At 46.5% G+C, this 26427-nt stretch overlaps 1 protein-coding gene across 4 annotated transcripts in view; it reads left to right on the forward strand.

Annotated features, from left to right (window-relative positions):
• TCF20 (transcription factor 20) overlaps positions 1–22582 on the forward strand; it is a 202939-nt gene extending 180357 nt beyond the window's left edge. For all 4 annotated transcript variants that reach the window (XM_028747837.2, XM_028747844.2, XM_028747848.2 and 1 more), the window contains 7 exons: positions 2760–2912; positions 13213–13373; positions 13489–13662; positions 15781–15919; positions 17137–17324; positions 20078–20219; positions 20932–22582. In XM_028747837.2, the coding sequence (XP_028603670.2) occupies positions 2760–2912; positions 13213–13373; positions 13489–13662; positions 15781–15919; positions 17137–17324; positions 20078–20219; positions 20932–21110 (1136 nt within the window). In that variant the 3' untranslated portion in view covers positions 21111–22582. The remainder of the gene's footprint in view (positions 1–2759; positions 2913–13212; positions 13374–13488; positions 13663–15780; positions 15920–17136; positions 17325–20077; positions 20220–20931) is intronic.
• Positions 22583–26427: the final 3845 nt, after the last annotated feature.

Raw genomic sequence — 26427 nt, forward strand, 5'->3', positions numbered from 1 at the left:
TTTAAAAAACATAATTTTTATTAATAGGCCAATAATATCACATTATTTCAAATCACATTAATTCCAAATTATACAGCCAAATTTTTCAATTTTGTTGGGGGTACCCATACATCAAGCTCCGAACGAGGATCCAAACATCACTTCTATTACTGCTTTAATTAAACAGTTCTATCCAGTTCTATCCAGATAGTCTCTTTATTACTTTCTTCATCTTCTTCTTGTTGTTGTTGTCATATATTCCTTTCTTCGCGATCTCTGATAATCTTCACAGGCAGGTTGGAAGCAAACATCGTCTGTGTGGGTTTTACACACTCCACAAGTCATATCTCATAGGGACAGCCGCCATTCCCCTCCTTCAAAAGTTTATCTTCGGCCTGCCCTTTAGTTTTCCCAGGCTTGTAAAATATCTCATAGAGGGCTCTGCCAGGTTAAGATCAAATTCCAATCATCATTCACATTCCAATAGTCCTGGTTCTCCTCCCCCCGTCTTTCTTAGACAAGCCTGTCTTGCGAGACGCCATTTTAAAACTGTGTCATAGAATTTTTCCATTCTCCGATATTTACCAATCCTCTCTTCATTCATCATTAATTCATCCCACACAGTTTTTAAATTCCTGCTTGTGATTAATAAAATACGGTGATTCCTCGTTCTTTGGGTTGGAGGATTATTAATATTCACATAAGGCAAAGAAAAGAAAAGTTTTTTCCTCCACCCCCCTTCTTCACTCCAGACATACCAATCTCTTAATGGCGCTTCATCGCTTGATTTATTTGTCCTCGCCCGCTGCTCCGATCCCAGAGATCCATTAATCAGCAGTCTTATCTCCCGACCTTTGCTTGATGTATGTGCTTTAGCTTCTTCCAATTATATATTTCCAATTGTATTTTCAAGCTAAAGCGAACCAGCACGTGCAGATTGGAGACAGCGTCCGGGAAGAGCCGATTTCACCGAGGGCTGGTGCCAAGTGACCGGGGCACCCCCTTCTCTCGAATTCGGGGGTGCATTATGGCCACCGCTGGCAAGGCAGTCCCCCCCATCTCCTTGGGGGGTCGGGAAGACTGCATACTTCCCATTTGTTGTTGTTGTTTAGTCGTTTAGTCGTGTCCGACTCTTCGTGACCCCATGGACCAGAGCACGCCAGGCACCTCTGTCCTCCACTACTTCCCGCAGTTTGGTCAAACTCATGCTGGTAACCTCGAAAACACTATCCAACCATCTCGTCCTCTGTCGCCCCCTTCTCCTTGTGCCCTCCATCTTTCCCAGCATCAGTGTCTTCTCCAGGGAGTCTTCACTTCTCATGAGGTGGCCAAAGTACTGGAGCCTCAGCTTCACAATCTGTCCTTCCAGTGAGCACTCAGGGCTGATTTCCTTAAGAATGGATGCGTTTGATCTTCTTGCAGTCCATGGGACTCTCAAGAGTCTTCTCCAGCACCATAATTCAAAAGCATCAATTCTTCGGCGATCAGCCTTCTTTATGGTCCAGCTCTCACTTCCATACATCACTACTGGGAAAACCATGGCTTTAACTATACGGACCTTTGTTGGCAAGGTGACGTCTCTACTTCTCAAGATGCTGTCTAGGCCTGTCATTGCCCTTCTCCCAAGAAGCAGGCGTCTTTTAATTTCGTGGCTGCTGTCACCATCTGCAGTGATCATGGAGCCCAAGAAAGTAAAATCTCTCACTGCCTCCATTTCTTCCCCTTCTATTTGCCAGGAGGTGATGGGACCAGTGGCCATGATCTTCGTTTTTTTGATGTTGAGCTTCAGACCATATTTTGCGATCTCCTCTTTCACCCTCATTAAAAGGTTCTTTAATTCCTCCTCACTTTCTGCCATCAAGGTTGTGTCATCTGCATATCTGAGGTTGTTGATATTTCTTCCGGCAGTCTTAATTCCAGCTTGGGATTCATCCAGCCCAGCCTTTCACATGATGTATTCTGCATATAAATTAAATAAGCAGGGAGACAAAATACAGCCTTGTCGTACTCCTTTCCCAATTTTGAACCAATCAGTTGTTCCATATCCAGTTCTAACTGTAGCTTCTTGTCCCACATAGAGATTTCTCAGGAGACAGATGAGGTGATCAGGCACTCCCATTTCTTTAAGAACTTGCCATAGTTTGCTGTGGTCGACTATATATATATATATATATATATATATATATATATATATATAATACTATACTTCCCATAGCAGCCTCTTAATTACCTCGTGTTGGTCGGAGAGATGTTATTGTCGGCCATCTTCCAATGCGCCACCTGGTGGCCCCCCGTTTTCTTTTAATTATTTACTTGTTTTTATTATGTATTCTGTGAACTGCCCTGAGATATTATGATGAAGGGTGGTATACTATTATTATACACCATTCATATATTTTATATTAATAAGCAGTTCAAGCTGAGGCCTTGCTGTTTGGTTAGCCCCATCAGAAGCAATATGGCTTATTAGGCTGAAGATGGACTCCAAATACAGCTTCCTATTGGTGGTTTTAACTGTACACAAGATGGGGAATAAAAGAGAACAGGGCTTAACAGCTGAAGGCCACAGAGCCAAGGTTCTCACAGCTGCTAATGAAGAGGCAAGAGAATAGGTCGTAGGAGCTGCTTCGTGGGTGTCAGGGAGCTGGCCGTCCATGTGTCTTCCATTTCTCACGGTGGCCCTGCCATGAAATTTGTTGGTGACCAAGGGTTATCCAGAAAGGTCTTTAAAATATAATGTACAAGCAAAACACAATTTTTTTTCTCTTCACTTTTTTCAGGACTGGTGATGGCACAGTACAGTCAAGCCTGGAAGGATCAGAGGAGATTTACCCTCTCCATACTGAGAGACTTTGGAATGGGAAAGAAATCTCTGGAGCAGCTGGTGGTTGAGGAAGCTGAACATTTGTGCTCAGTGTTTAGTTCTAAGGAAGGTGTGTTAAAACCAGGAAAACTGGGAAGGGCGAAGGGCGATACCTTTAAAAAGCAAGTGGAAGATGTAGGCAGATGGTCATCTCTATCATAAAAATGGGTGGGGCATTTCCTATACCGTGAATATTTCCTCCCTCACTACTTTAATTGAGTCTTCGGAGCATTTGCATCTTCCTGGGATCAGGCTCAGTCCTTCCTCCAGTTCTGGCATACTGACAAAGTCTTGCTTCTTCTGATGACCCAAGTAATATACTTTAAGAAAGGATAATACTGTACATCTGAGTGTAGGATAGTGATGTGTGTTTCTCTTACTTCTATAAGATTTTCTTTCCAGAAAGAAAATTTGTGCAATTGGTTGACTTTTCATAAAGAAATTAATTATCTACCGCCATAGGGATATAGTAGGCACCCACGGCAAGAGTTCAGATTAAGAATCAGGCTGATTAAGACTGAGGGTGGGTGAATCTGTCAATATCAGTTTCTCTCAGTTTCTCATTCTTCAAATCTTAAGTTCAGTTGACATTTCTGCATCTGCTTTACCACGCCAAAAGCAACAACCACTGACCTATTTTTATTATTTATCATTTAAAAAGCAGCTAACATTTTCTAGGCATTACAAAAGTTTAGAAAATTAGAATGTTAAAAGATAAGAAAACAAGACAGCAACTGGCTGCAGGCTTATAATCTAATAGACAGAGCCCAAGTGGAAAAGGGGATCTTGAGGAAAGAAAAAAACATGCAAACTCAGAAACCAATTCTTAAAGTTAAACCATTTGATCAAGAAGCAGGGGAAACAAATGGTAGCAGGTTTCTCAGCCAACCAATGGAGCAGCCCTTCTGTCTCACCCCCTGAGTGACAGCCTAGCAGAATGGCTGATAATAAATGGCAGTTCAAGTAGTTGGTGGCCAGCAATAATTTAGGCTGTATTAAGTGATTTTTTTCTACTTTCACAATGCCCCAGCTGCTTTTTAGAGACACTCGGGACCTTTGTTCAGTCATCAGCTCAGCCTCCTCAGAACTTGCATTTTTAAACTTACCGTATCAGCCCGAATATAAGCTGCACTCCCCCCCCCCATTCCAACCGTGAAAATTTAAAGTGCTGCTTATATCCACAACCTTACGGTATGCAGCCAGGAGTGTGGGCCAAACAGTGCCAGGAGCAGGGCAAAGCGGCACCCACCCCGTGTGTAGTCCCCCGTCCTCTCCCTCTTTTTTTTTTTTAAAAGATATTTATTAAAATTTTCAAAAAAACAAGAAAAAAAACTAAAAACACATAGAATTTACATTCCTTATTTTCAATAACATCTTTCCCTGACTTCCCCACACCTCCCCTTCTTGTATTCCAATTCTAATTGTTAGTTCAGCAAGTTCTTGTCCCAAATTTTGCCTTATTATATTTAATTCATTTTAATTAACCAATTTTAACTTATAAACCTCAATTTATACATCAATGCTCATTTCTTAAAGCCCTTTTCTAAAGTCGACCCAGGTTCCCTTCCAAGAACTTCCCAGTTTTTGTACTAATAACAAAACAGAATAAAAAAGGAACAAAATGTCAATATACACCCTTTGGATTCCCAAAATCCCACCCCCCACCCCTTTCCCGGTCTCGATCCCCAACGAATGTCCATCAGTCTATGAACTATCAGCCTGGAGACCTCACGTCCGAGGCTCTTAATTCTCTCTCAATTCCTCTCTGCCAGTTTTTTTGATAGTCCTTTGTATGGAACACCAAATCTCGGAGATGCCCTATCCCAATAGGGTCCATGTTTCTTCCAGCCAGACCTCCATATTCAAAAGTGGAGCCCAAATCTTGTTTCTTACTCCTTTTAAATCCAAATGTCCCAAATGTCCCAAAAGCTCCAACTTCCACCTTTATCAGCTTTGTAATCCATAGGTCTTCGGATCTCCCCATAAGAAGATCTCTCCATTCTTCATTCTCCACTTCAAACCATATTTTCATCATCCAAATCTTGTTTTCCTTTGTATCCATCTTAGCAGGCCTCTGGCTCTCCTCTATCATCTGCAACATTACGGCTCCTCCTTCCTTTCCCTCCAGAGCAGCATGTATCTCTTTCTCCACTCTCTCAAAGAACTCAGGTTTCTTTTCTTGTTCAGCTGCATGGGCCTCTTGAATCAAATCCTTATCACATTCAATGAGTTTGTTTACTGTTGAATTCAGAGTTGTAACACTTGTAGCCAAAACATCACTTTGCCCTTGTAGCTTTCCCAAGAGAAAAAAACCTCTGTCCAATTCAGCCTGTATTTTTCCACCTACAGCCATTCTTGTAGTGTCCCTGAACCCCCTCTAGAGGGATTCTGGTTATTTAGTATTCCTTCCAGTACCAATCCAAAAGTCAAGTTAACTTGTTTCAGTTCTTTGTTCCCAACAATTTAAAACCAAGTTGTAACAAATATAACCAGCAAAGACAACAGAAACAAAGTTCTCTTTTCTTTTCAGCTTTGACAGCTAGTTTGACAGCTGTCAAAATCTTCTATGTCTCCTCAACAAGCTCTCTCACGGATCACTCCCGGGTCCCGGGGGGTTGTACTTCAGCTCTCAAAATCAACTCTTATCCTCCAGCACAATTACTTATACTGCCAGATCTTGAAATTAATAACTTTTATCCAATAAAGAAGAAGATGTTCTCTCGACCTTAGTTATCTAGTCCTTGCTTTAAATTATCTACAGGACGGGGAGACGGACTTCCCTTTTGCGCCTTCCCCGATCGTGCCTAATTCAAAAAAAGAATTTCCCCCCCTTTTATAAATCCAATTTCCGTACTACTCACGGGCTGTTACTTTTAGAGTCCAATTGTTCAAAGAAAGAAGTCAGCGCTCTCCGTCCATGGCATGCGGCTTCGCTCCGTAGGAGAAGCAGTCGACTCTCAGCACCGCGCCGCTCCCCGTCTCCCGTTCCGAAGCCTTTAAAAAGGCTCCTTCGCGGGTCGGGGGGCGCAAATGGTGCCCGCCGAGTCACCAGGTCCACAGGCTTCCGCGCCTGTGGTTTCTGAGGGTCCCCGCGTTGCCGCCGCGGCAGGACCCGTCTCCTACAAAGCCAATTCCCTCCGGAGCTCGGAGGGAATCCGCCATTAGACGATGGCACTAACCTGGAAGTCCCCCCCCCCCCCCGTCCTCTCCCTCAAGGCCAGGAAGGGAGAGAGCAAAGAAGGGGAAAGGCCGCCGGCAACTCATCGCAGCTCCCCCCCCCCCAGTATGCAGCCAGGAGCAGCGAGGAAGGGGCTTATATTTGGGTGTTTCCCCCCTTCAATTTTAAAAGTGTGGCTTATATTTGGGGCAATAGGGTGCTTATTTATGAAACTGATCAAACTGTGAGGAGTCTGAGCATGGGCGTAGCCATGATTTTTGTTAGGAGGGGGCAGAACCTCAGATTTGTATTGGTTTGTATTGTCCCCCCCGGTTACGCCCATCTGAGAGAAAAATATTAAGAGTGTATGCTAGATAGGCTTTTGGATGACTTCTCTCTTAGGAATTTCTGTGGATTTAGGAGGGATTGTTCAATACATGCTAAAAGAATTGATGAGTATGGGTTGTGGAGGATAGAATTATTGAATTTGTCATTGGAAGGGACCGTAAGGGTCATCTAGTCCAACCCACTGCAAGGTACTGTCAGAGACTGCCTCCAGGTCCCAGCTCACAGAAGACCAACGCTAGCCAGTAGAACTGTACAAAAGTCTTTATTGAAGTTTAGTTTCCATTTTCAAGCCCTAGCGTGCGTCTCTACGTCTAGACCCTAGACCAGCGAAGCCTCGTCTGAGTCTCCGCCCCCTGTACACCAGTTTAAGACTCTAGCCTTACTCCACCTTCTTCGTTTCTCCTTCCGCCTCTGGGTCCTACTACCCCCCGGGGTGCCTTCCTTCCTGGACGCCTCGGAGGCGGACCCCTCGGACTCCTCCCCCTCTCTTCGGCGGGCTTTGGGACCCGGCTCCCTCTCCGGGCTGCTCATTGCGCCACCCTCTTGTACATTTGAACTTGGCGCGCGCGCGCTGCCTCTGACCTTCCTTTTGACCGTTTCCTCGCTCTCTGATGCAGGCGTGGCTAACCCTGACTCCTCTCCTTCCGCTGACGGAAAGCTGCCTGCTGCCGATGCCTGGGACTCCTCCCCTTTACTGCTCTCCGGTGGGGAAGCTGGTCCCAATTTCCAACTGCTGCTTTCTGAGTCCCCTCTGGCCCCTCCTTCCCGGGGTGTTCCCTCTGGCAACCCCCTAGCTCTGACCACGGGAGCCCCTTTCTGTGAATCCTCTGATTCGCTGGAGAGACTTAGAGACCTCGGACGGCTATCATCGCTGACCTCTCCCTCGGATTCCTCTCCCTCGGTCTCTAATTCCTCCCTTTCCTGTCCCTCTGCTCCTGAACCCCTGACATCCATCCCCCCCTCGAAGCCCCCCTTCCCCCCTCCCCTCCTTCCGGTGTGGGTACTGGGTGCTCCGTCGTAGCGGGGGTGCGTGCAGGATACAGTTCGTCCCCCATGTACTCGTCGACGTCACTCTCCTCTGCTTCCATCTCTCTGCCTCCTTGCTCGAACCCCACGTCTTCCCCCAACACGTCCATGTCCGTCTCGCCCCCATTCCCCTCTGCGGGTGATGCCTGCCAAGGACCCCTCAGCCACTTACTGCGCCACTGCTCCTCTGGTCGATCGTCCCACCAATAAGAGCGGTCTGAGGCAGACCCCGGTGGCGAACCCTCCGGGGAGCTTGTGACTGGGGCCTGTTCCTCGTCCGAGGCGAACCCCTGGAAAGTGCTGGCTGAAAGTGTGGGTGTGAAGAGCCAGTCGTCGAAATACTCGGCTGGCATGGGCCTGTGTGGGAAGAGGGCATGAAACTCCTCTTTGAGCAGAGGCTCCTCCAAGGCATAGTCCGGTACCCAGCTGTTGGCACTGGCCGGGGTACCCTCTCTGGCTAGGAGATATTCTACTCCCTCTTCCCCCCATCTCGAGTCTAAAATCTCTGTGACCTCGTTGATGTGTCCCCTTCTTGGCGACCCCCCCTTTCTGGGCCCTTCTCTGAGCGGGTCTGGTGCTGTGTCTGGCTCCTGAAATCTATGAGGTGCTTTGTAGGGCGTGAGCACCGATCTATGGAACACCGGATGCATTCTGGAACCCTCCGGAAGAGCCAACCGGAAAGCCACTGGATTGACCTGTGCCTGGACTTGGTAAGGTCCTAGCTGCTTATGTCCTAGCTTCTTCTTCGCTAACGATCTGGTCGGCACTGCTTGCGCTGCTAACCAGACCCAGTCTCCCACCTGTATGTCTTCCCCAACTCTTCTGTGTCTGTCGGCCTGCACTTTGTATGCTTGCTTTGCTAGTTCTAACTGCCTCCTAAGCTGTTCGTGAACTTCCTGCAACTCCGACGCTAAGGCTTCCGCTGCCAGTGGCTCCCCCTCCCCCACTCTCTCTAAACCCGGGAAGGTTCTGGGATGCCTCCCGTTGTTGGCGAAGAACGGCGTCACCCCCGTCGACACGTGCTTCGTATTGTTGTAAGCGAACTCGGCGAGTGGCAGGTAGTCCACCCATGTCGTGGGCTGCTGATTGGCGTAGCATCTCAGGTACTGCTGCATGATGGCGTTGACCCTCTCCGCTTGTCCGTTGGTCTGTGGGTGTCTCGCCGACGCTAAATTGACTTTGACGTTCAGGATGCCCATCAGCTTCTGCCAGAAGTTCGAGATGAACTGTCGCCCCCGGTCAGAGAGAATAGACCGTGGCAGACCGTGGACTTTGAACACGTGGTCTATGAACAGTTTGGCGGTCTGCTCTGCCGTGGCTACCTTCGCACACGGAATGAAGTGTGCCATTTTGGTAAACATGTCCACCACCACTAGCACTGCTGTCTTTCCCCTCGAACTGGGCAGATCCGTGACGAAGTCCAGGGCCACCCTCTCCCACGGTTCAGACGGTGTCTGCAGCGGTTCCAGCAGTCCCGCCGGCGGTTTGTGAACTGACTTGGCCCTTTGGCAGGTGTCACATCTCGAGACGTAATCCGCTACTTCCCCCCGCATCTTGGGCCACCAAAAGTCTCTGGCTACTAGTTCGACAGTCTTTTCTTTGCCAAAGTGCCCGGCGGTGGGAGCGTCGTGTAGCTGCTGCAGTAGCCTTGCGCGGAGGTCGTCTCCCGGCACGTAGAGTGCTCCCTTGTGGAGGAGCAACCCATCGCGTATCTGGAACTCGTCGGCCTTCGCTGTGCCCCTGTGCACCTCCTCCATCTTGGCCTGTGCGAAGGGGTCTTCCCGCAGTGCGCGACGTACGGCGTCCAGGTCCACGGTTGCCGACGCGCATGCCCACGCTTCCGGTGTGAAAATGTGCTTGGCCGCCGACGGTGCCGCCTCCTCAAGGTATTGCGGCTTTCTGGACAATGCATCCGCCATCACGTTGTCGTCGCCTGGAATGTACTCTATCTTGAAGTCGAAGTCCGCGAAGAACTCTGCCCATCTAATGTGTCTCTGGTTGAGGAACCTAGCCGTGCGCCAGTACTCCAGATTCTTGTGGTCCGTGTGGACCTGCACTGTGTGTCTGGCTCCGATAAGGAAGTGCCGCCATGCCTTGAACGCTGCATGGATGGCTAGCAACTCCCTGTCCCAGATGGTATAATTCTGCTCCGACTTGCTGAGCTTCCTCGAGTAGAAGGCGCACGGCCTCCAGTCCCCCTGCTGGTCTTGTTGCAACAGGACGGCTCCCACGGCTCTGTCTGCGGCGCCTGTCTCCACCCTCATGGGTCTGCTGGGATTCACATGCAGCAGCTGCTCTTCGGACGCGAAGAGACGCTTGAGTTTCTGAAAGGACTGCTCCGCTTGCTCCGTCCAGATGAATTTCTTCTTCTTGGAGCTGAGCGTGTCGGTGATGGCCGCTGTCTGCATGGCAAATCCCTTGATGAACTTGCGGTAAAAGTTGGCAAAGCCGACAAACCGCTGGACTTCCTTCCGATTGCGTGGGCTTTTCCAGTCTAAAACTGCGCGAACCTTGGCGCTGTCCATGGCGAGCCCCTTGTCCGACAACTTGTAGCCCAGGAAATCCACCTCCGTCATGTCGAACTGGCACTTCTCCAGCTTGGCGTACAGCCTGTGCTCCTTCAGTCTCTGCAGAACTTCCCTGACATCCCTCTCGTGCGCCTCTCGCGATTCTGAAAAAATCAGGATGTCGTCCAGGAAGCATACGCACTTCTTGTAAAGGAGTCCCGCCAGCACATGATGCATAAAGGCTTGAAAACAGTGAGAGCCATTTTGTAATCCGAAGGGCATAACTCTGTATTCGTAGGTGCCCAGTGGCGTGAACATGGCCGTCTTCCACTCGTCGCCTTCGCGCATGCGAATCAGGTTGTACGCCCCACGTAGATCCAACTTGGTGAAAACGCGTCCTTTCCTCACCGTCGCGAGCAGGTCGTCTATCTTGGGCATGGGGAAGGCTGAGGGCTTGGTTTTCGAGTTTAAAATTCGATAGTCCACCACCAGCCTCTTTTGGGGCGTGTCCCGCTTCTTCACAAAGAATACTGGACTGCCTCCCACAGCTTTTGACTCCCGGATGAACCCGCGCTTCAAATTGTGATCTATGAACTCCCTGAGTTCCTGCAGTTCATCCTCAGACATGGAATACAGTTTCCCAGTTGGCAGCGTCGCCCCCGGCAGGAGGTCAATCTTGCAGTCATAGGGTCTGTGAGGAGGTAGCTTGTCCGCCTCCTTCTCGCAGAATACCTCCAAAAACTCTGCATACTTGAGGGGTACTGCTTGCAGCGTGCCCAACTGTAACTGCGGGTCTTCCTCTTCCCCTTCTGGGCTAGGTATAATGCAGTGTTCCGCACAGTAGGAGGAGCCAAAAGTCAGTTGGCGCTGGTACCAAGCCAATGCTGGGCTGTGCCTGTGCAGCCAACTCATGCCTAATACTACAGGCGTGTCCGACAGTTGGGTGACGTTGAAGCTGATGACTTCCCGGTGATTCCCAATTTGCATCACCATCGGCGGCGTCTGCTGTACCACCTGCCCCCCTAGCAGTTCCCTGCCATCCACCGTGACAACCTTCAGGGGCAGCGTGGCTGGCAGTAGCGCTATGTTGTGTTGTTGAATGAACTCCAGTCCTATAAAGTCTGCATTACTGCCAGAGTCAATTGTAATAGGCACTTCTAAGGTGAGTCCATTGGGCAGCTGGAGCGATGCTGTGAGCTGCACCACTGGTTTGGGCGGGAGGGGGTCTGTGGGCTGCAAAATCTCTGGGGACTTCTTCACTGACTCGTCTGGCTGGGCCCCAGTGCCTCCGTTTCCAGCCAGACTCCCTCGTTTCCCTGCTGTGGTTCTCTCTGCTGAGTTGCTTCCAGTACTGTCACTGAAGCTGCAGTGTGCTTGTGGAGCCTCTGGGGACACTCTTTCGCCATGTGCTGTCCACTATCACATATATAGCACTTCCTGTTCCCTCTAGGCAGCTTCGGTTTGACTGCTCCCGGTGTTAAGGCTCTGGTAGCTGAGTGAGCCCTAGCACCGCCAATTTCCATCGGCTCTTCGCCCCCTCCCTGTGGAGGCGTGGACTGCGCACGCGCTGCATCCCTGGGCAAGAGGGGGGGCACTCTCGCTGGTGTGCGTCCCCAACGCCCTTCTTCTTTGCTCCATGGGCGTCCTTCCTGCCTCACCCCAATCGTTAGCGCTCTTTCAACCACTTGCTGAGTGGTTGTGGGTCTCTCCCCCCGTGCCATCTCATCCTTGATCTGTGGGCTCAATCCCTCCAAAAAAAGGTCTCTAACTGGTGGAGAATCCTTATCCCAATTCAGCACGTTGACCAATGCAAAAAACCGGGAATGATACTGCCTTACACTTGCTTTCCCCTGTCGCAGCCCATGTATGTCCTTCCGGGCAATGTCAATGTCTATATGTGATAAGAAACAGGAATCCATTGCTTTAATGAATGCATCTGCGCTTTGGAGCGCTGGATCCTTATCCCTCCACAGATTGCGCAGCCATGCTTTCGCGTCCCCATGCAAATGGGACAAGATAAACCCCACTTTCTCTTGCTCATCTCTAAAGTCTTTATCCAGCAGCTGCAGCGCAAACAGCACGTCTGCTCGGAAATTGGGGTACTGCTGTAAATTCCCATCAAAATGAGATACAATGCTGCCTCCTCTCTTCCCCAACCCAATCCCCTCGGATCTGGGTCCCGGTAGCCCCTGCTTCGCAAGCCCTTCCAACCTGACTTGAAGATCTTTGCAGGCAGCCGCCGCTTCTTCCTCTCTCTTCCTGGATGCGATTATTTCAGAGCTGAGTTGTGTCACCGCTTCTTGCAGGGAAGCTATTTTCTGTTCTGTAGTCATCTCGCCTGACTTTTGTGAGCTCGCAAGGCACCAGTCTTCTTCCCTCCCTGCCTCGCTCCCGTAGCGATGCTTGAGGCGACGAAAACCGATGAAATGAGAGACGAGGCTTACTGTCAGAGACTGCCTCCAGGTCCCAGCTCACAGAAGACCAACGCTAGCCAGTAGAACTGTACAAAAGTCTTTATTGAAGTTTAGTTTCCATTTTCAAGCCCTAGCGTGCGTCTCTACGTCTAGACCCTAGACCAGCGAAGCCTCGTCTGAGTCTCCGCCCCCTGTACACCAGTTTAAGACTCTAGCCTTACTCCACCTTCTTCGTTTCTCCTTCCGCCTCTGGGTCCTACTACCCCCCGGGGTGCCTTCCTTCCTGGACGCCTCGGAGGCGGACCCCTCGGACTCCTCCCCCTCTCTTCGGCGGGCTTTGGGACCCGGCTCCCTCTCCGGGCTGCTCATTGCGCCACCCTCTTGTACATTTGAACTTGGCGCGCGCGCGCTGCCTCTGACCTTCCTTTTGACCGTTTCCTCGCTCTCTGATGCAGGCGTGGCTAACCCTGACTCCTCTCCTTCCGCTGACGGAAAGCTGCCTGCTGCCGATGCCTGGGACTCCTCCCCTTTACTGCTCTCCGGTGGGGAAGCTGGTCCCGATTTCCAACTGCTGCTTTCTGAGTCCCCTCTGGCCCCTCCTTCCCGGGGTGTTCCCTCTGGCAACCCCCTAGCTCTGACCACGGGAGCCCCTTTCTGTGAATCCTCTGATTCGCTGGAGAGACTTAGAGACCTCGGACGGCTATCATCGCTGACCTCTCCCTCGGATTCCTCTCCCTCGGTCTCTAATTCCTCCCTTTCCTGTCCCTCTGCTCCTGAACCCCTGACAGGTACGAATATTTTGCCCCACATGGGGCTCGAACCAGCAACCCTAAGATTGAGATTCTCATGCTCTACCAACTGAGCTATACCAGTTGGATGTGTCCTAATATCATTTTTGGGCTATTCTGTCCTTTTCAGGTCAATCATTTAATCCTCACTATCTCATAAACAATGCAATTAGCAATGTGATCTGCTTCCTCACTTTTGGCAATCGTTTTGACTACGAGGATAAGAAATTCCAGAGTTTACTTCATTACCTTGAACTGTCCATGAAGGAAGAAGCTGGACTTCTGCCACAGGTAAGATAAGTTGTTTTGGGGGCAGGGTCCTCATGCTTATGTGACTGTTAGATCCTGGGTCTGATTAGTATTTACTATTATTATTATTATTATTATTATTTTATTTTGGCATCAGGTTCTTAATTCACTGCCCTTTTTGACACACATCCCTGGATTGATACAGAAAGCCTTTTGTCATCAAAAGAAATTAATGGACTATTTAGGTGAGCTTGTGAATGAACACAAAGAAACTTGGGATCCCTCCTCCAAGCGAGACATCACTGAGGCATTTTTGGAAGAAGTTGAGAAGGTGAGGTGCATTTCATTTACTACATTTTTAGGGGGGGAAATCAAAGAGGTGTACAGAATATATAACCCAATAAAACAAAACATAATACCATTTCAAAAACTGCTTTGACAAAAAAAACCCGTTCATGGCTGAGATTGCCATTCTGGGAAGACTTGTAAACAATTTATGCAAAATTTGCAATTCATTGGTAGCCATCTAACATAAGGAGGAAGTGAGTGCCACCATGCTAGATGCCCTGCTCCTAGCGATGGTGGAGTGGACCTCAGAAGCATGTGCCACCACCAGGAAGGCCTCTTCAGATGACCTCAGTGACTGAGCAGGTCGATAAGGTCAAAGGCAATCTCTCAAGTAATCAGGTATCAATGTGTTTATGGCTTTATTTACCAATAACAGAACCTTCAACGTGACCCAGTAGCAGGTAGGCAGCCAAGGCAGATAGTACCATTGTTTTAACAAGCATGTTTATATGCTTACGGTAGATTGCACCACTTAGCAATCTAGCTGCAGCATTCATAGAATTGGGTGGTTTTTTAAAAAAATAAATATTTTTATTTTCTAAAGGAAATAATAATAATTTGTTGTTTAGTCGTTTAGTCGTGTCCGACTCTTCGTGACCCCATGGACCAGAGCACGCCAGGCACTCCTGTCCTCCACTGCCTCCCGCAGTTTGGTCAAACTCATGCTTGTAACTTTGAGAACACTGTCCAAACGTCTCGTCCTCTGTCGTCCCCTTCTCCTTGTGCCCTCCATCTTTCCCAACATCAGAGTCTTTTCCAGGGAGTCTTCTCATGAGGTGGCCAAAGTATTGGAGCCTCAGCTTCACGATCTGTCCTTCCAGTGAGCACTCAGGGCTGATTTCTTTAAGAATGGATACGTTTGATCTTCTTGCAGTCCATGGTACTCTCAAGAGTCTCCTCCAGCACCATAATTCAAAAGCATCAATTCTTCGGCGATCAGCCTTCTTGATGGTCCAGCTCTCACTTCCATACATCACTACTGGGAAAACCATGGCTTTAACTATACGGACCTTTGTTGGCAAGGTGATGTCTCTGCTTTTTAAGATGCTGTCTAGGTTTGCCATCGCCTTTCTCCCAAGGAGCAGGCGTCTTTTAATTTTGTGACTGCTGTTGAATAGAGCTGTTGAATTTGAAGGGGCCCCAAAGATCATCTGGTCCAATCCCCTGCGATGCAGGAATCACAGCTAAAGAATCCCTGGCGGCAGATGAAGTTTTGGGATCCCCCTTATGTGCTGCCTTTCATAAAGCGCACTGCAGTAATCCAGTCTAGAAGCTACCAGTACCTGGCCCCCATGGCCAAGCTATCTCTGCCCAGGAATAGTTACAGCTGACATAGCACCTGAAGCTGGTAAAGGTTGCTCCAAGCTACTGAGGCCATGTGTGACTCCAGCAACAACAGTGGATCCAGGAACCTCTCCAGGCTGTTTACCTCCTGAATGAAACCCCATGCAATTGACATATAAATGAAACCCCATGCAATTGACATATAGATATGCCAATTGACATATCTCTCAGCCTTGGGAACTGCTCAGCTACAAGGCTTCCATCTTTCCAGGTTTCCCTCTCAGTAGGTGATCTAGATATTCCAGAGTTTGACTTAGACATATTGGAGATGAAATGCAACCTGTTAGTTTGTCTTGTATTAGAATATGCCAAGCCATAGGATTAAGCTGGATATTGCCATGTTACATTTGTGGAAAGAACTGTAGCATGGATGCTCTGCTGGCATGATCAGCAATGGCTGTGTCGCATTGGGAAACTCACTCATGTATATCGCAGCACTATTGCGTGGAATTCTCCAACTGTTCCTTAAAACAGCTCCTCCCCGTGCGGCGCCTTCTCCTTCTCCCCTGTAATCTTTGTGCTGTAAGTCCCTACCTGCTGCTACACACTCCACACCATTTGGCTAGGTAGGAGTGAGAAATGTATAAAATGAAGCTGCCACATTATGAGCAGTGTTCCTACATGTGTCAGAGGAGAGGGAGAGAACTAGTAGTAGTGCTTTTGGCAGCAACTCTATGGAAGGTTTAATGTGTACTTCAGGCCTCAGGAAATTCCTGGCAAGCGTCTCTGACATTCTACCTGCATACTGTCTCCTCAGAGAAAGGGCGAAAACAGTAGTTTCAATTACCAAAACCTCCCTCTGATGATTGGTGACCTGTTTTCTGCTGGCACGGAGACCACCACCACTACCTTGCGCTGGGGCCTGCTCTACATGATCCTCCATCCTGACATCCAGAGTAAGAGCCACTGCTGAGTATTGTTTTAGGGACCACCTCTTTGTGCATGAAGGTCTTGGGAGGAAGCCCTGCTTCTACCTGCTGAGTCAGATGGATCACGGCACAGAGTAGAGTTTTCTCTATAATCACCTTATTTCTATAGAATCCTCTCCCTTAGGAAGCCTACCAGAGCATGACAAGGTGAGCTTTTAGAAGGTACTGTAAATCCTTCCTTTTCGCAAAAGTTTTCCGGGGCTGGGGGAGAATATATCCCATCTTTGGACTATAAAACGGTCTGCAAGGCAATTCAAAAGCATAAAATAACTACAGATAAGTACAATAACAATATAAAAGGTACAGTAAGCACAATAGCAATATAAACAAGTAGAAAAAAAGAAAAGCGTCAAAGGAGGAAGTAGAATCTATTCAAACAGCAGAGAGGGAATCAGATTAGTATTGATGAGACTGAATATATTGCAGCATTATAAAGCTCAACCAGACTTCCTTTTGTGCTGTGTTTCTAGGCACAGGTTTGTGCCTTGTGTCCACATGCTTTTCTTGCCTCAGCACTTTCCCCATTGTATCATTGCAAACAGAAATCACCAGAAAACTAAATTTTTCATGTGTTTTGATTCAGCATTTAAAAAGTGAGTTTTCGCAGGGAGAGCAGTGGGAGGGACAGGGGGATGGGTCAAAGCACTCAGAAACTGTGCTTTAAATTGCAGACCTGTGCCTTCAAAGTGTGGGGCAAAAGCTATCTTCTGTCAAAGCTCTCCAGCTTTCACTGAACTCTACAATTTAAAGTGAACATAAATTTCACATGACACACAGAACGGCATAGGCTAATACCTGCGTTATTAATTTTGTGTGGGGGTCATCGTAAAATTATTGATTTTTGTAATGTTATATCTCCATTATTATTGCAATTCTTTTGTTCTAATTGGCAACGGTTGGATAATAAATGTTCACAAATAAAATATATTTCCAAATAAACACACATACATAAACATGCATTGATATATAAATAAAAGAACACACACTGTACAGTACAAAGTCCAATTCTAGAACTGTGTTGGAGCTGATTTAGATGTTCCCTCCATCCCTGGAAAAACAGTGTTGAAAGATCTGCAGTGAGACAACTCATGCATTCTTCTTGGTGTAAAGAACGTTTAGATCTCCCTGTTTCTCCGTTGTCAGTTGCAGCACATTGTAAGTTACATCCTTCTCTTATTTTCCAGGTAAAGTCCAAGAAGAAATTGATGCAGTGATTGGTAGGAACAGATCTGTCACATTAGAGGACCAGGCAAATATGCCTTACACTCGTGCTGTGATCCATGAAACTCAACGTTTTGGGGATATTGTTCCTGCTGGCATACTCCATAGAGCATACCGTGATACAGAGGTGGAAGGCTTCTTCATCCCAAAGGTATGATGGGTTAGAGAGAAGATACAGTGAAAGAGAGCAAAGAGTTATGTAAATAGATAATCACAAAAAACAAAAACAAAGCTTTTTTGCAATTAGTATTGAATATACCCAATGTCAGGCCTTTGAAGCTTAATGTGGACTCTTCTCCATTGGAGATTTTAAAGCAGATGTTGGATGGCCATCAGTCATGGATGCTTTAGTTGAGATTCCTGCCTTGGACTAGATGGCCCTTGCAGTCCCTTCTAACTCTACAATTCTGTGATTCTATGAATATCCTCTGACCTGACAAAAGTATGACCCTAGTACAATTTTACCTTGGAAATCAGATTTGTAAGCGTCAGCCAATTTATAACATTCCATGCATCTGCTTGAAAGTAGTAGAATAGTTGGGAAATATTTAGAATAGAATAGGAAAATATTTAGGAGAATGTCCATGATCATATAAGAGCTTTTTGATCAGGTTGCTTAATATGACAGAAGAAGAGTTTGGATTTGATATCCCGCTTTATCACTACCCGAAGGAGTCTCAAAGTGGCTAACATTCTCTTTTCCCTTCCTCCCCCACAACAAACACTCTGTGAGGTGAGTGGGGCTGAGAGACTTCAGAGAAGTGTGACTGGCCCAAGGTCACCCAGCAGCTGCATGTGGAGGAGCGGAGACGCGAACGCGGTTCCCCAGATTACGAGACTACCGCTCTTAACCACTATACCACACCACAGTACAGTCATGCCTTGGTTCTCTAACACATTGTGACTCAAACATTTTGGCTCCCGAATGCCGCAAACATGGAAGTGAGTGTTCCAGTTTTTGAACATTTTTTGGAAGGTGAACGTCCAACGCGGCTTCTGCGGCTTCTGATTGAGTGCAGGAAGCTCCTGCAGCCAATCGGAAGTTGCGCCATTTTGTTTTCAAACGATTTTGGAAGTCGAATGGACTTCCGGAACGGATTCCATTTGAGAACCAAGGTACGACTGTAATGCTTTTGGAGGTAATACACTGTTATTTGGGGTAATGCACGGTTATAAATATATTTAAATTTGATAGTAACTTTATCTTACCCAAGGCAACCCAAAGAGACAAACAACCAAAGAAAACCCCCCACACAGATACATTAAAAACAAGAGGGTGAAATAAAAAAATACATTAATTACATCCCACCCACTTGTAAAAGGCCACAGTTAGTTAAAGACCAAAGACTTGGTTATAGAGGAAAGTTTTTGCCTACTGCCTAAATATAATGATGGCACCACCCCCAACTCAAACAGCCACTTCATGATACTATGGCTGATTGTATTCTTACTGTCCACCATAGTAACAAGCTGGGGAAGCCACAGTACATCAACTATCTGGAGGTTTCACAAGCAAACATGACAATGGGCAGGTGTCAGGGGTTCAGGGACAGAGGCACAGGTGAGGGAGGAGGCGGAGAGCGAGGGGGAAGAATCCCAGGGCAGCGAGGAAGAGGATGACAATGACTTGAGGGATTCCATGAGTCTTTCAAGTGAGTCGGAGGATTCCCAGAAGGGGGCGCCTGTGGTCAGGCCAAGGGGAGTCACAGGGGGGACTCGTCAGGAGCAGGGGACCAGCGGGGGAACCCAGAGTGGGAGCTGGGAGTCGGGACCGGCTTCTCCGCCAGAGCGCAGTGAAGGGGGTGGAGATTCCAGAGTGACAGGGGAAGCAGGTCCCAAAGCAGAGAGGGAGGGGAGATCGGAGCAAGACATCCTCCCGGAAGGGGAGGGGAGTAGTGCAGGGAGTAGTGTAACTGTCAAGAGGAAGGTTAGAGGTTGCGAACGCGCGCCAAGTTCAAATGTGGAGGCGCGCGGAAGAACAGGGAGTCCGGAGGAGGAGCCAGGTCCCAAAGCACGCAGGAGGGGGGAAGAGCTGTCTGGGGATTCCGCGTCAGGGGAATCCAGGAGGGGCGAAACCCCAGGGGGCAGGAAGACCCTGCGGAAAAGGAAAGAAAGGAAGAGGTGGAGCAGCACAGCCCTCTTAAACTGGTGCAGAGGAGAGACTGACTCAGAGGGGACTTCAGCGGTCTAAGCGTAACAGACGTGGGGCTGCGCGCCTCGGCTGTGGAACGTACAATGCACTTCAATAAACATCTTTGTATATAAACTGGACTTGGCGTTGGTCTCTTGTGAGCTGGGACCTGAGGCAGCCCTGACAGCAGTCTTCAGTTATGACAACCAGTTTTTGAAAGTTAAGATTTGGTTAGCTGTTGGGAATTAATTGGTACACTTTTATGTTTGTTTGTTTGTTTGTTTGTTTGTTTGTTTGTTTGTTCAGTGTGTGTGTGTTTCAGCTCACATTTATGTGTTGAAAATAGATGAAAAATGCTGATGAAAAAGATGTATTAATATAATTTAACATTTAAATAATTTCTAATTGAGTTGTTAGCATCCAAGCCTAGGTAGTCCAACATTTTGGGAAATATATTGAGGTGGATTGGATCTAGATGCAGATTTTCTGTTCTGCTCTGTCCAAAAGAAATGAGAGATAGGATGTGAGGGCGATCTGGCTGCGACATCTGTCACCCCATTGATCGCCAGGGTTGATTCGGCTGATCTGGCTGGCTAGGCGGGTGTCCCCTTCCTCCCTCACCGCTCCATGTGCGTCCCTCCCGAAGCTGCACGCTCGGTGGAAGAGGACGACCATCCCCCCCAATGAGAGATATTAAACAAAAAGAGATAATGAATCTGCTTTGTTCGTCCATTATTCTAAATCACATTTATTTCTGGGGGGGATGTTCTCAGGGTACCACAATTGTGACCAACCTGTCATCCGTGCTGAAAGATGAAACCATGTGGGAGAACCCGCATCAGTTTTGGCCGGAGCACTTTCTGGATGCCAATGGGCAGTTTGTCAAGCGAGAAGCTTTCATACCTTTCTCAGCAGGTAAATTGAAAGGGAAGAAGAGTTTGTGAGGAACAACCTTTCCTGCCTTCACCAGAAAAAGGGTATTCTCTATGGGTTCAAGTCAGCCTGTTCCATTATTATGATCGGATGATCAGTTTTATCAGCATCAGAAATCAGATTAGGCTCTGCACAGACCAAAACTTTGCAGAGAGCTGGGGTTGGTTTTGTAGAATTGTCATCAGGCATTATGGATGGGAAATCTTCTGGAAACCTCATGAGCTCTTCCAAGCCCAAACCATTTTTCTTTTTCTTTTTTTGCAGCCAAAGCAGATTGATATCAAATATCTTACAGTGCCAGCCCTGCCAATAGGCCAATTGACCAGGTCATCGTAGGACACTGGTTTGGGGTATCATGAAAGGGCAAGGAATTGCTCTTTTATTATTTGTATTGTTTTTTTACTCTTAGGGAGAGGTCCTTGTGGTACTCTGCCTCAGGCACCAAGTATAGGCATTATGAACTTGACTGTGTGGGGCTCTGTTTGGTTTTGTACCTTAGGCAGCAATAGTTCAGAAGGAAAATGAGTTGGCCAGGCTTGTTGTTGTAATTTTACATATCTTTATCAAGCTATTGCATAAGCATCACAAAGCTGTCAGGTTAAGGGGCAGGGTGGAGATAGGAAGGGCCTTCTTGCAACTGATTTGAACGAGCCAGGATTGACATTTTGGTGTTGTCCTTGTTCTTTCCCCTTAGGTCGTCGTATCTGTCTTGGAGAACAACTGGCTAGAATGGAGCTTTTCTTCTTTTTCACCAGCCTCCTACAGCGTTTCACCTTCCATATTGCAGAAGATCACCCAAGACCAAGAGAAGATGGGTGTTTCGCTTTTACACTCGTCCCACAGCCTTATTATATCAAGGTTGTTTCAAGATGAGTGCAGGCACCTGCACAAACATACTTCTACATTTTGAGTTTGTCATTCACAGTGCAGATTACCTTAAAGATATAGGTCTGCTGAATCCATAAAGTAATAGATCACAGTAGCTCATTTACTGATTCTTCCTTTAGCAAGAATCACATTTATGGGTTTTTTCAGTTTCTCCCTTTCTCTTTTATTTTCTTTTTTGTTTTAAATACATACAGTTTTAATAGAATCATAGAATCTTATAGTTGGAAGGGACCCAGGGGCCATATAGTCCAACCCCCTGCAATGCAGGTATCTCAGCTAAAGCATCCATGGCAGATGGCCATCCATCCTCTGCTTAAAAACCTCCAAGGAAGGAGAGTCCACCACCTCCCAAGGGAGTCCCTTCCACTGTCAAGAAGCTCTTACTATCAGAAATTTCAGGAATGCCACCATCCTCCTGAAGGTGCGAGAGTGAAACAGCAGCTCTTACTGTCAGAAAGTTTTTCTGTGTGTTTAGTCGGAATCTCCTTTCTTGTAACTTGACTCCATTGATTTGAGTCCTACCCTCCTGAGCAGGAGAAAACTTCCATCTTCCATGAGATAGCCCATTAGATATTTGAAGATGGCTATCATATCTCCTCTCAATCTCCTCTTTTCCAGGCTAAACATACCCAATATATATTATATAATAATATATAACAATAATATATAACAACAAAAATATATAACAAAAATATATAAAAGGTATATAAAATATATAAAAAAGAATAAAAAGGGACAAAACCAAAATCCCAACTTGCCTCCCTCCCCATTCCAGGACAGATCAATCTAGTTCAGCTTGCCCAAGTCCAATCTGTGATTTCAGTGGCTGCCGTTCTTCAGGGTTATCAATAAAGTATTTGTTAAAAGGATGCCACATTTCAACAAAATCATCTACATAATTTGCGTTATTAAATGCATGCACTGATACAGCAATAGACCATACATTCTGTTTCCAATGAGAGATACACAGACTTTCCAATCCTTTCCAATTCTGTGCCATTTGGAAAATGTGGTGCTTCTAAAAGAAAAGTATTTGGTTCTTCATAAGAAAGGTCAGGTTGCCCTTCTTTAAAAATAGTTAACAGTCTCAAACTTGGGGTACATTCCACATGTTGACCTGTAATACAGTATAGTTTATTGCTCAAAACTGAGTTGATACTCATTTAGTGGTTTTTTAGCCCACAAATTATTCCAATCCACCTCCCTCCAATTGTTAACTCATTAATTATTTGATACAGTATAGATAAAGGGTTTTTTTGTATATTCATTTGTATGTAAAATCAAATTTTCAAATGATGTTAAATGTCTTGTGGCATGTGCTTAAACTTCAGAATTTTATATAAAACACGCTATTTGATGAACATAAAGACAATTTACACACTGCATTCCAATTTCTATTGTTATTTGTTCAGCAGATGTAGGTTAACCATATTCAAATAAATCAATTAGTACATGAATATCTTTCTCCATTTCTGAATAGCATGTTCTTTTCCTGTCATATGAAAAAGTGGATGCAGTACAAAAGGTATCAACGGTGAGATTGAAGAAGCTAATTTAGGTGTCCACATCTTCCATGCTTTCAGATCCACCTTTGTAAATGGATTTATTATCGAATCAAACATATTTTTATTGTGTATTAAAAATGATAGACTCAGTAGTCTATATATTTCTATCAAACTCCATTTGCCGCCATGTTTTATCATTTGCATTTTGTATTGTTCCAATTATATTTTGAATATTGTTAGTATAATAATAATAACAATTTATTCTTTATACCCTGCCCATCTAGCTGAGTAAATGAGACGAAACAAGACTCTCCACCACCGAGACTGCTGATAGATTTCAGCTAATTGTAATCTGGGTTTTTTACCCTGGTATACAAAGTTTACTATCATCCTTTGCCATTTTTAAAAAATCTCAGTCGAAATACAGGTGAGTATAGTCTGAAACAAAAACAAAAATGTTGGTAGAACCATCCTTTTCACTGAGGACACTCTTCCTACCCATGATAACTTCAACCTGGACCAGTGTTTGAAATCTTTATTAATATTTCTTATTAATGCCAGAAAAACATTTGTGATTTTTTTTGTTTTGCCAAACATATGTTTGCCTATCATTATGTTCAGTGGGTTAGTGGGTTGGGGACGTGCCAGAAGAGGACCAGTGATGGAGTTCCTGGGGAGATATGGCGTGGGGCAAGAGCCAGGTTGGTTGAGGAGAAGGGATAACAGGTGGTTAAAGGTGATTGCCCCATCCAGGCTGCCCCGCACCTGACAGGACTTTGGTAACTAAGCCATCGTGCCTTCCTGCTTGGTGGTGCTGTTGCTAAATGCCTGGTCATTTCACAAGAAAATATATATCATCCATGATTTGATTGTGGATGATGTGGTTGACCTGGTATGAATTACCGAGACCTGGGTGGAGGTGTTGTGTGGGCCAAACTTGAACCAGCTATGGCCACCCTGGTACTCGGTGCAATATCAGTATAGCTGGAGATTTGAGAGGTTGGATCCTTGCCATTCATGGAGATTCCACTGGTCTCATCAGAAAACCACTTTACCTGGGAGCTGGATATCAGGGCTTTTACTTGGGGTTCAGCCAGCAAAACAACACAGAATCTTAGTATACCACCCACTCCACTGACCAACAACCTCCCTGACTGAGCTAGAGGAGGCTGTCTTCAATGTGGCTTTGAAAACAATAGTCTTGGGCCTACGTCTTGCGCAGTCTGGCTCAAGAGCTTGTGGTCACCATAGGGCTGTCTCAATGCACTGTAGCCCCAGTGCATATCACAGGTCACACTTGATCTGGTTTTTACCACAGGATGGACTGGGAGGGATACAGCAGTAGGCAAGATTAGTGTCATAGACATATCACTTCCTGGTGTAGTTTGGAATGGTTGTGGAAGGTCCTGTTTGTAGGGATGGGGAACCTATTGAGATGGCCCATCTCCAGAGACTTACAGAATCTGCGAGAGCACTGAGTCCTTTTGGGGAGCTTCCATACTAAGCACTCCTGCAAGGTCCTGGTCCCACTGTGGAAAAGTGAAAGGACCATTGACACACAGAATCACAGAACTGTAGAGTTGGAAGGGGCACCCAGGGTCATCTAGTCCAACACCCTGCAATGCAGGAATCTCGACTAAAGCATCCATCACTACCAAATGCCATTTCTGGCACTGTGGAGCTTAGAGTACCCCTGGTTTTCTCAAGAACTTGGGGCAATGAAACAGACCAGCTGATGGCTGAAGTCTCACAGCAGCTATGACCAAGAACAGTTGAGAGAAACATAGCCATACCTACCAGCAGTGGACCAGACTGTCTGTTGATGGCACTGACTGGACTCTTCTGAATTCTGGCACCTCCTTGCCCTGGCTAAACATGTCTACCCCTGGAATTCTCACTGCTTGGAGAATTGAGCTTTGTAACAATATTGATGAAGCTGAAGTACTGCTGTCTGAGGATAGCTTAATCCCATGAGAGCCGGGGAGATCACCCCACAGGAGAATGCAATATTCTTGCCCAGGCTTTACGGCAGTTTGGGAAAGATACGAAGCTCAGTGAAATCATATGAGTGAAGTGTCCTTAACATTGCAGCCACATGACTGAATCTGAAGGAGGGCAGGGAAGGAGGTGTATCCCAACCCCCATGTGTTATTAGTTGGGCTCAAAGATGAAAGGGCCCTATTTCTCCCTTGTGCCATATCTGTGGGGAGTGTCTGACTATTGAACCCTGAGTGGCATTGTGCTTTTAAATATATATGTAGAAATCTGATAAAACTCCAGGTTCTTATCTCTTTTGTCCCTGTTTAAATGAAATGCTTTTTTTATTTATTTACCTTGCAGCTCATGCTTCTCCTGGAAATGGCCCTATCTGGAGAGGAGTGATTTTGAGTGGGAAAATGACTGGCAGAGAAAGGGCAAAGCATCTCTACCTGCCTCAGTTTTTAAATGGCTTGGTGTTTGTTTATTTTGTTTGGGTGGGGGGAATATAGACCGCTTTATCAGAAAGCTCTTAAGTGCTGTACAGTAGAAAATCAGCAGAACTTTTAAGAACAAATCTACGTAACTAAATTGTAAGTATTAAATAATAATAGGCTTTCTGAAATGAAAAGGTTTTCAGCAAGCATCTAAATCACCTGCCGAATGCCAAGGGAAGCCTACAGGGAGGTCTTTTGAGCTTTCTTGACCAGTGTTCAGAAAAAGCTGCTCCCCCCCCCCTTTTTTCTTTTCTTTTTTGGCCTTGTCTCCCACTTCCAAATGATGGTTCATGTATGTTGACAATGCTGCATTCATGTGCATTATTGCATTGTTCACCTCAGTTTCACCCACCCACTTCACAGAGCCAACCATAACGTAGAGCTGCTGGAAATTCAACAGCCCCCCATCCCTAGAGGCACACCCAGGGAGGACAAGAGGCTTTAGATATGAGCAGGGGACAGCAGCCACATGAAATATTGGAAAGAAACAAGAATATGACCCAAATGGAAAGGATATTCACCAAATGAAAGACTGAGTGGATGGTTGGCAGGGATGTTGGGGTGTTCCAGTGAAAACAGAAACAGGAGTGGAAATTGCAAGTGTTTGTGCCTTTGCCCCATGTCCCATCCAGTGAACAGAATCAGTACATATCACTCACCTCTTACATGGGGGGGGGGGTCATATTCCAGGGATAGAGGGCAAAGCTGAAATTGCTTCCTTGGAACCACCTCCAAATGGGTGCCTTCTGGAGCTGGTGCACTGAGCAGGTATTACCCCCCAAGCAAAGCAGAAAGTTTTTGGAAGAAGCCTGAAATTTAGGGCCCTTCCCACCAGCATACCTTACTGGTTTTGGTGACAGCTTATGCCAAAGCTGATAAAGGCCTAGCTACAGTGGAACCTCGGTTTTCGAACATAATCCGTTCTGGAAGACCGTTCGACTTCCAAAACATTCGAAAACCAAGGCGCAAAGGGCTGTCGGCAAATTCAATTAAGAAAATTGAAAAATACGCAGTGGAAGCTGTTTGACTTCCAAGGCATGTTTGAAAATGGAAGCAATTACTTCCGGGTTTTCTGCATTCGGGTTCCGAAACGTTTGTCAACGGAGACATTCAAGGACAGAGGTTCCACTGTACCACTAATATAAGCAGTTCAATTTCATGTTTGTTGATAATGCTGTAATATTTTTAGTTGATTCTAATAAAGGTTTTATCCTGCTGTGGATTCTGGGTTTATTTTAATGGGCCAACACAGGGAGCTATAGAGTTAACAGGCATTTTGACGAGAAATTAGTAATTTCCTGAAAAGGCTGCCTTTGGGTGGCA

Source organism: Podarcis muralis, chromosome 10, assembly GCF_964188315.1.
Source record: "Podarcis muralis chromosome 10, rPodMur119.hap1.1, whole genome shotgun sequence".
Taxonomy (NCBI): domain Eukaryota; kingdom Metazoa; phylum Chordata; class Lepidosauria; order Squamata; family Lacertidae; genus Podarcis; species Podarcis muralis.